The 10,775-nt window shown below is 33.3% G+C and overlaps 1 protein-coding gene across 10 annotated transcripts in view; it reads left to right on the top strand.

The window, feature by feature from the left end:
• Positions 1 to 854: 854 nt before the first annotated feature.
• The window catches only part of Csnk1g3 (casein kinase 1 gamma 3), an 81,226-nt gene continuing 71,305 nt past the window's right edge, over positions 855 to 10,775 (top strand). For all 10 annotated transcript variants that reach the window (XM_004631331.2, XM_004631329.2, XM_004631328.2 and 7 more), the window contains exons 1-2: positions 855 to 1,279; positions 9,566 to 9,606. In XM_004631331.2, coding sequence (XP_004631388.1) covers positions 1,102 to 1,279; positions 9,566 to 9,606 — 219 coding nt within the window. In that variant the 5' untranslated portion in view covers positions 855 to 1,101. The remainder of the gene's footprint in view (positions 1,280 to 9,565; positions 9,607 to 10,775) is intronic.

Below are 10,775 nucleotides of genomic sequence, written 5' to 3'. Positions count from 1 at the left end.
TGTTTTCTGATTTTCGTACTTTTTGCATGTTTTATTTGCCTTATTGCAGTGGCTAGTTGCTTTTCAGTACAGTGTTGAATACAAAATCTGAGAGCAAACATTTTTGTGGATTTTTTCCCCCCAGACTCCAGGGGAAAAGAGTTGTTTCACCCTTTAGAACGACATTAATTGTAGCTATTTTGTAGGTTCCTTTTATTAGACTGAAGGAATTCTGTTATTTTTCAGGCTTAATGAAAGGTTTTAATCACTAGTGGGTTGAACTTGCAGTTTCTTGCCTTTTGAAGTGATCATATGAGGCTTCTCTTTTATGTTAATTTTGTGAATTGATTTCAAATATGAAATCCCTCTTAACATTTCTAGTGTTCAGGTATGATTATTTTTTAACTTTATGTATTTGATTATGTTTTGTGAAGAAGTTTTGTTTCTTGTTCGAGAAATATATTGGTCTAAATTTATTTGAATGTTTTATGAAGATTTTATATTAGAGTTTTGCTGGCTTCACAAATTTATTACTGCTATGTTTTGAAAGAACTTTTCTAGGAACAATGTTACTGGTTTGTTTTTTTTGACAAAATTTACAAGTGAAGCCATCTTTATGAGAAAGTTTAGTTGTAATTTTAAAATACTTGTAGTTTATTGATATTTTAAAAATAACTGAAGCCCTGATTTGTTGTGTGATCTGTTTGGTATTAAAGTGTAGCAATAGTAATGGTTAATTTAAGAATTTGTGATTTAATTTCAGCTGGCATCAACAAATAGCAAACCTTTATTAAGTTTGTTATGCTACCTAATTTCCCAAACAACATATTAAAATTTCTTTAGTTGACTAATTTTTTTTTTCTTGATGTCCTAGCTACTTGTCAGTATCAGCTCACGTCACTGAGAAGATAATTTTGAAGACATGTTTTGCTGAAAAGACAACTGAGGAAAGTTTTACGAATGGGATGAACACGCTCTAGTTAATTGACTACCTACTGCAATTTGAATGTTAACATTACCTGGCTGGTACAGTTACCTAGTGATGTACCTGTTCTCACAATACCCTGTTTCAGTGTGCTTGTCTTGATTAAAGAATTCAAAGTGGAGTACCGCAAACTTGATATGGATAATAAAAAGAAAGACAAGGACAAATCAGATGATAGGATGGCACGACCTAGTGGTCGGTCAGGACACAATACTCGGGGAGCTGGGTCTTCATCATCTGGAGTTTTAATGGTTGGACCTAACTTCAGAGTTGGAAAAAAAATTGGATGTGGCAATTTTGGAGAATTGCGATTAGGTAAGACTACTTTATTTATTTCATTATTTGGTAAAAATTTTTGAACTGGAGGATACTCTAATGAAAAATTTAATTGTTTAGTTGTTATGGTAATTCTAAAGAATACAAATACTGGAAATTTCTTGTATATTTGCATTTTAATTTATAAAGAATTACCTGCTTTTCATATAATATATATATATATATATATTCCATAAATATGTGTATAGGAATATCTGCTTTCTTGAGGTAAACCTATTCTCATTTCTTGAAAATATTAAAACATCAAAAAAGCAATTGAAGAAGATCTAGCAGGCTGCCATACCTGCCAAGAAGACCTTTACAGTATCTTTTTTTGGGGACAATAAGTAAGTTCCTTTTTCATATTTCAAAATACTTAACTACTAATAACTTGAGTACCTCGTATATAGTTTAATATCAAGTTAATATATTGAAACTACAAAAAGTAAAAATTTTATGTTGTAATTTATTTCTCTTCACTCCTAGTATATCTGGGTTGGGATTCAGGAACATAAATTCTTAAAAAGGGATTCAGAGCTTTCAATCAGGTTATTATGCTTAGAGAATTTTGAGAAACATTGGCTTAGCCTCCTAATTCTACATTTAAGGAAGCTGAAATGCAGTAAGAGGAAGATAGTTTCCAGACATCACACGACAACTGACTCAGAATCCAAATCTAGGTCTTGGTTTCCTAGCACAGAAGAGAAGTAGCTGTCTCCATTGAAGAGAAACAAGAAAGAGGATAGCAGGGTTATGTAGGAGTCATTCTGGAGGTACATTGCAGCTCTGTCCAATTGATCACTAAGGGTGAGGACTTTAGAAGTAAAAGAAAATATGGCTCTACAGTTCTCCTTAGATCCAACCCTGCTGCTAGAAATAAATGTAATTGTGTACTCAACTACATGATTATATTCATAGTCTTGTCAAACACCCTAATCTGTTTCTTTCACCTTATTGCTTTTTTGTTGTTAATGCACATTAAACTTTTGAATTAAAGGCAGTGACATACTTTATAAATACCTAAAACAATATGCCTTGGAGACTCTTGCATTTAGTGAGTACTCAAATATTTGAAAAGGTGAATACTTTACTAGTATTTTAGTTTTTGCTAGATATCGAATCAGGTTGTTTGAAATGCCTGTTTTCACTTGGTAATTAAGAGAAACCAGATTATTTACTTGCTCACTTTGAACAATATCCATCTGATACTCAACACCGATAGTACCTTATGTAATCATACCTTGATGCTCAGCTACTTTGAAACTCTTCAGATTTGGTATTCAATACTTTCTTTTTGTCTTTTTGAGACAGGTTCTTTTTATGCAGTTCAGGCTGGCCTTGAGCTCACTTTGTAGCCCAGGCTGGTCTCGAATTTACAGTGGTCCTTCTGTTTTCAGCCTTCCTAGTGCTGGGATTGCAAGTGTGTGCTGCCACGCCTGGTCTTGGCTCAGTGTGTCTGTAGGGAGGGGCTGGTTTGGCTGATGCTGCCAGGGATTAAACCCAGGTCCCTGCGCTTGCCTAAACAGGCACTTAGTCCACTGAGCGGACTCACTGTCTCTTACTTTGGCTATTTTTATTCAGCATTCATTGCATATAGTTTATTTCAAGATAACTACACATATATGTATACACTGTATATAGGTGCATATATTTGATTATGTGTATGTTTGTATGTATTTATACAAACTAGTGGACCATTTTAACTAGAAAAATATGACTGTTAACCATATACTGAAACTATATTATGATACATATTGAAAAAAACAATAAATCACCTCTTTTATAGTTTGTAAATGAAAATCAGAGTAAGATCACTCTTATTTATTCTATCTAATCTATGGATTTTTATTGTCTATATAGTACATAAAATATAATTAGTACATATTGATAATATGCTCAATATAATCAATAACTACTAAAATGCAGTATGTATTTAAAATTTTTTTTCAGTAAAAAATAGAGAAAAGTCTGTGCAGTAAAAATATTGCAGTTTGTTTTCAACTTTTTCCACTGCAAATTCTGGCTCTTTTCCAAAAATCAAAATGAACATTTACTATGAAAAGTTATAATGTTTTGAATTGAACCAGCCATAATAATGGAATTTACAAAGAGAATTACCAGAACTACTTTTTAAAGTGATAAGAACAGTAGTTATCCTATTGTATGTGCAAAGTGAGCTTTATTTTTTTAATGTACTTGGTTATTGCAAGGTCTCACTACCCGGCTCAGACTCATGGTGATCCTCCTGCTTTCAGCTTCCTGAATCCTGAGGTTATAGGTGTGTACCACCATGCCCAGGCTCTGTGGACGGCTCAGCCCACCCTGGGAGTGAGTCTGGCATGGCATGTGATGCTGAGGATTGAGCTGCGTTCCCTGCACTTGCCTAAGCTTGCCTGAGCAAGCACTTTAGTCCTCTGAACTATCTTGCTGGTCCTGACATGGAGTATTTTGAGGGAGATTAATGGTGATATGTCTTTTATTATAATAAAAAACTTAAAAATTCACTGAATTTTTCAGTCACATCTCATGTGTGATATTTATGTAAGTTTATTTAATTGTATCAACTATATATGATTTGTGTTTTGACACATATACACACATGCATGCATATATATAGATCTAGATTATTTTGTTTTTTATTTGTAGACTACTAAAGGGCTATTTTTCTATTCTTTTCCCAGGTCTCAAATGGTTTCTCTGCTTTGAAAGTTATAAGTATTATTCTTTGCGTACTTAGATAAACAAATTCTAATTTTAAAAGTTGATTTAGATTAAAAACCCAAATTTTTGTGATTTCTTTAAAACCGCATCTAGAACATTTGATTTCTGGTACTAGATTTTTTTGAGTTTATTGTTGAGTAATGAAGAATATATGGCATGTATGTTCGAGGTTGGTGATTTGCAACAATGAGGCTATTGGCAGTTTAGCCTGGACAATCTTTTTTTTTTTTTTTTTTAACTTTTGGTAGAAGGCCAAAACACAAGGACATTAAAAACTTCAGCCCTCTTGGGTACCAAATAGGAGTTGAATATTTGGTACATAACTATACGACTTAAAATACTACTCCATGTCCAAATGCCTTAAGAGACAACATATTACCTACTTTTAGAAATTGCCCTTACAGATAATTAGTTTTAAAAATGTAATTATGTTAACTAACAGAACTGGTGCACATTTAAATTTTAAAAATTATATTAAAAAGTGCTATGTATTCCATATTATTTTTTATTTTAAAAATAAGATGATAAATTTGTGGTTTCATTTTATTTTTATGTGTTGGGAGTGAGGCTTGCATTCCTAGCTTAGCTGATCAATGGAAATGCCCAGGAATGTTTTTGATAGATATTGGGTGAGATCAAACAGAGCTGGCCAAACTCTAGAGTTATGATACTTTTTATAATATCATGTTTGGACAACTTAATCACTCTGACTGGAGAGAGACTGCTTCTGCTGGCATTAGCTAGTTACTGGGGAAGGACTCAGGGAGGCATGCATTTGATATTCAAACTAACCCAGTCCACAGCAGCTGTACCTCTGTATGTCTGGCTCATATATCCAAGAGGCAATATTCCTTTGCTTATCATCCCTAGGCCAGTTATCATGTAACTGGAGACCCCATCTATAAGCCAAAAGTCCCAGCAGTTGCAGAGATTAAGCAGTCCTGAACTGTTTGCCCTGTCCTGCGTTTTTGCTGGGAGCTCCAGTAAAGGCCTTGGCCAAAGCTCTTTTTTGTCTTTGCCACCTATTCTAACCCTGTGGTCCTATGTGGCATGCAGTGTGATTCCTTCTTTTAAGACTTACGAATATAATAAACTTTGTTTTCTTGGCCTCTTATGTCTTCTTATGTCTACAGTTGACTAACACATATACAAACAATATAAGGATGTTATATATTGCTTTATGAATTACCATTCTAAAAAAACCTGATACAACTTTTAACATACTGAAGTTTTCCCACAGGAGTTTACATAACTTCTTATTTCTGCTTTTTCTTTTTATTCCTATGTAGCTCATAACTTTCTAATGCCTGTTAAAAATTCTACAGGATGTATAATACACATCCAGTACATTTTCAGATTAGATTTATTTTTTATATTACTGTTTTCTTTACTGTTTCTAACAGAACTATATTGTAAAAGTTATTTAAAAGTTCAATAGCTAAGGAATAGATTATGATGGCATTAAAAATTTGAAACTATAGTGGTTTTAAGTAAATAGTTTATTTTCTGTTTACATAACAGTCTAAAGGGAAAACTCCCTATCAGGGAACCTCTGCATCTTAATGTGTGACTTCACTGTCCCTGTGCAGAGGGATTGCTGTAGTTGTTACTATTTGCCAGATAGCCACCCAGCGAAAGGAAGAACAGGAGCCAGGATTGCACATTCATTCCTGGAAGTGGAATGTGATTTACCTCATCTCTACTGAAACATAGAATTTAGCCACACACAGGCAAGCTAAGCTGCATGATCTCTTGATAGGCAGCCATTTTGAAGCTTGGGCTATTTATTATGGAAAGAAGAGAATGGATTCTGGATGTTAACTAGTAGTGTCTCTTGTAAGCATTTAATTTCTAAAGAGCATAGTTTTATATAGTAATTACTACATCAGTTCCACAGTGTTGGTAAACCTGTTTTTTAAATTCCATATGGCAGAAAAATCTGTTGGAAATGTCTTTTGAAATTGAAATAAAACATCAGTTAACTAGCTCCACTCTGCTTGGTTTCATCTACTAAATGGATTCCTCCACACCATCCCCCAAAGAGCTAACTTGCTGAGGCTGTAGATATGGTGGATGCCACTAATGCATTTGTTTCTTTACTTTTACTTAAAATTGTCGCTCCTAAATTAAAAATTTAATGTTCAATTGTCATTAAAATTTGTAATGCTCAAAAAATAATTTAGTGCTTTATGCTGTGACATAACGTAGAAAAAGGATCATATAAAAATCAGTAAATGCAGTAGTACTTTATATAGTTTGGTTCTGTGGAATCTGTATTTCACTTTTCATCTTGTGTATTTTTTCCCATGTACATGGATATCATATGCAAAATAGTTAGGTAAAGGTAATATCTTGAGGAATTACAACTCTCATCTTTCATCAACTCTAAACCAGAATTGTTCTTATTTTACATACTGGTTCCTCAAGATTGTTCTTTTTTGAATGTCATTATTCAGTATAAGCTTAACAGAAAATGTGTATGAAGACATACCTAAATATTTAACTGATTGGTTAAGAATATAAAATATTCTTTAATATTTAAAAATATTTATATAGATGTAGTGAGTGTATAATGTTAACCTCTAGTCTGACTAGAGGTTAACATTATACACTAGAGGTTAACATTATACACTTTTGCTATTTAAGTTAAAGGTCCAAAATTTTTTTTTTTAAAAAGGCCTACTGTTGTTGAATTTTTGTTTAAGTTCTGTTGCCATTTAACAGCAACTGTTTGAAAATAGGCTGTTATTATACAGAAAAATTACATGTGTGAGAATTAATGATGGCCTGTTCTGTTTTCAGTAGACAAGGGAATGAGAAGCAATTGCTTTTAACAAATAAAATCTGTCATTCTTCTGTTATCTAGATTATAAAGTAATAGATGCTAATTAAAAAAATGGAACTTGGAAAACATGTATTGTGCTGTTTCTTTATTTTATTAATCTATATATAAAAGTCTTCATATACCAATGCTTTTAAAATTTTCCACACTATTCTCCTTGGACTACAAATTTTGACCATTTGGAATTCTCTAGATTGTTAGCCAATGCTAAGGATCACTGTTATTTATTTATTTATTTATTTATTTATTTATTTATTTAAGAGTCTCTATTACTGAGCTCAGGACTGTCAGTTCTCATGCAGGAGAAGACTGGAAGGCACCTAGCCTGGGAAGCAAGGGGCTTCTAAAATGAAAATCATGTGACTTAAGGGGTCTTTTACAGTTTAGCAATATGTGCAACTTGCCAATGTGGGGGCTTGTCGAGTAAGCTGTTTTTAGAAAATACATCTTAAGCTATGTTTACAGGAGTTAGATTAGGGAGGGGAGGAAGACAGTTACTTATTACTAAACATCTTTGAACAGAGGGTGAGAACACATTCTTTAGAGCAGATAATGTGAAGCATAAGGGAACCTAATAGTTTTCACAGTTACAGCCCAAAATTCAGTTGACCCATTACATTCCCCACTGTTTTTATCTAGGAATCAAGTCATTGTTTCCTCAGTTACCTTTAAGGGCTGGTATTGAGCTCTAAACACCATTAACTTGACGACCTGGATTTTTTGTTGAACATACTTAAACAGTGTATGAAATGAAGCCTGATAGTCAAGGCCAAGAGAAACAGAAGAACAGGTCCAATTTTTGTCAGATATCAAGTTACTTATACAAGGAGACATCGAGAATAGTCCCAATTTTTCTTTTGACGAATCTCCAGGGTCAAGTTTTTTATTTACTTTGGCTGCATTATACCCCAATTATTTTATATGTTGTTCTGCTATTTTGCCAAAGAAGAGGTTTTTAACAACACTAAATATAGCATATATTTAAATTTTTCAAGTCTTATGCACTTGTGGCCCATTGTGATGTTATATCAAATTATTTAGAGAGGGGATTACCACTGCTAGTCTGTTCAAACAGCAAGGAGCAATAGTTAACAACAGAGTCTGAGTAGGTAGGTTTTTCTAGAACTTGGGGCAGAAGGACAGGTAATATCTCCAGTGGCCCTACTGGTTTTTGTGCCGCCTTTTGAGCTGTAATATCAGACAGGGAGTTTCTTCTTTTATCTTGAGGTCAGCAAACTCAAATGCTCATGCTTTGATTATACATGCTTTAATTTCTCAGAAAATTTGTTCTTTCCTAGAAGATACCAAAACCCAGGTCATAATGCAGATAAAATCTGTGACAAATATGCTAAATTAAGATTCCTTTTATTGGGATCCACCAGATTTTGTCTATAGAGACATATTAAGGCCTTAACTGTCCACCTCATACAGCCCAGGTGAGTTGAGCCTTCTCGGGGTTTCCTGCCTCATTACAAGAGACGCTATCTTCACATTCCTTGGGCAGGGCTACCTGCAGGAGGCCTTAAAACCAAAAAGTTATATCTTCTTCAGTGGGCCTCAGGTATCTGACACAAATTGCAGAAGTTAGAAGGGTTTACAAGAATAAACTTGTCTAAGTTGTAATTCATTTGAATTATTTGTTAATGATTCTAAATCTCTATTTAATAAATGTTTACCTGCTCTTTGCACATAATAGTTTTTTCAGCATTCAGAAGTTTAAAATATTTTGGGTGATTCAGTCTGTAAAACCTTTTGATTGCTTTCTTATGCTCAGAAAGCCCTCTAAATATTGAGTAATAAATATATTTTCTCATTATGTATCTTATATTGAACCTTAAAAATATTTGGAATTAATTTTGTCATAAGGTACTGTGCTACTAACGGTATTTTTTTCCTCAGTGTACTGGGGGTTGACTAAACTGTGAGAGCCAGTATCTTGTTACATATATATTTGTGTATGGGGTGTGTGTGTGTGTGTGTGTGTGTGTGTGTGTGTGTTTATGTGTATTTCTTTTCAGGGCTAATGATCAAACCCAGGGATAACCAGACTACTTCCTTAATCCTTTTTTTGTTTTGAGACAGCGTCTCGCTAAATTGTCTAGAGTGGCTCTAAATTTTACCAACTTCCTAAATAGCCGGGAATACAGACATGTGATATCATTCCTGGTGAATGTTTTTTGTTTTATTGTGTTTTTAATATATCATATTTCAACAATATAATACATATATTTGCTAGATTAAATATGAGCCTTTATAGGAGTACTCTCAAACAGAGATGACAATTGGAGAAATATTTTATATATATTTTTTATATAGGAGTTCTGGCTTTCTGTTTTATTTAACATGAATTTTGACTATTGATTACTCTGTAAATTGAAAGAAATATACGGTAAATCCAGAATTTTTTTTTTTTTTTTTTTTGTACTGGGGATTGAACTCATGATCTTGCTTTTGCCAGGCAGGCACTTATGCTGCTGAGCTATCTTCCTGGCCCTAGAATCTGTTTTTTTTTAAAGTAGATACTGGGTTAGTATAACCTTTGAATCTGTGTAAAATACCAAGTACATCTTTGAATTCATCATAAATTTAAATATTTTATTGAGTTCTTTTTTTGCTTAATAATTGGAAACACAAACCTTTGTTTCATTTAAATGTGTTGTGTTTTCCTCCCAGAGTATAGTTTATATAATATTTAATCTAACTTTTTTTCTTTCCTTTTCAAGGAAAAAATTTATACACAAATGAATATGTGGCAATTAAGCTGGTAAGTTCATATTTCTTACTTTAAAAATTATTTCCTTTTTAAATTATAAACTTATTTTTAATTTTGATATTATGATTAACTTGTAGTTTATTTAAAAAGAAAAAATAATGTATATATTGACTTTTTAATTAAATAATGTATATATTTCACTTTCTTTTTCTTTTTCTGTCATGCCGTTTAAGTATATGATAATGTACAGGACATCACTGTTTTTCTATGTCATAGAAACTCAGTCCTTTCTCTTTGGAAATAATGTAGAATTAAATTCTTGACTTTTAGCACAGTTTTTAATGTAAGGAAACATTTTTATGTGGCTAAAAATTAGCAGGATTTCTCTGACAGTTTTAAGCATTTGAGGTGAAACATGTTTCCTTAGTATTCAGCATTTTATTCTTTGAAAGTATACTTCCAAGTGGTTTCTGAACTTTTTTCTGTTTACATTTTACAACTGTGCTGATGCTGGTGATTTATTGCTTTACTTTCAGGTATTCGGAAAGGCTTGATTTTGGGTTATGGGATCTAGGGGAAGCAAACTCCAATGGCACTTTTTTTGTAGTGCCCATTATGGCTATGAGGTAGAAAGATCTGTTTTGGAAGAATTAAGGTTTAGGAATTATTCTTGGGGCTGGGGAGGTAGCTCAGTAGAATAAGTGCTTGCCTGGCAAGTTCAAGGGCCTGAGTTCAATCCCTGGTTCCAGAAAAAAAAAAAAAAAAAAAAAAAAGGATTATTCTTATAAGTTATACTTAGCTATGGCAAAACTTTCCTATCTGGCTTACCTGTCACATTGTCTTGAGGTTGGACATGGCATGGTTTTCTCTGTTTGTGTTCAAGTAGAATCTTGTCTGCTAGTACAATCTCCGTTAGTAGGGTGAAGTGAAAGTAATGTATAAAAAGAGATGATTAGGTGAAGAGGCAAGTGGCAGGAAATAGAAAATCCTTTGAGATGATTCAAATGGCAAACTCAGGTTTCACTGCAACAAGTGCTGTTTAATGTCACTTGGAAATAGAGAAACACTACTGGCTGGAGGTATAGTTCAGTGGCAGTGCACTTGCCTGGCAGTGATGAGACCCTGAGTGTAATTCTCACTACCAAAAAAAAAAAGGAAAGAAAGAAAGAAAAAAAGAGGAGAGAGAGAGAGAGAGAGAGAGAGAGAGAGAGAGAGAGAGA

Source organism: Octodon degus, unplaced genomic scaffold, assembly GCF_000260255.1.
Source record: "Octodon degus isolate 3935 unplaced genomic scaffold, OctDeg1.0 scaffold00040, whole genome shotgun sequence".
Taxonomy (NCBI): Eukaryota; Metazoa; Chordata; class Mammalia; order Rodentia; family Octodontidae; genus Octodon; species Octodon degus.
The sequence above is the reverse complement of the archived record's forward strand: the minus strand, read 5'-3'. Positions and strand labels throughout refer to the sequence as shown.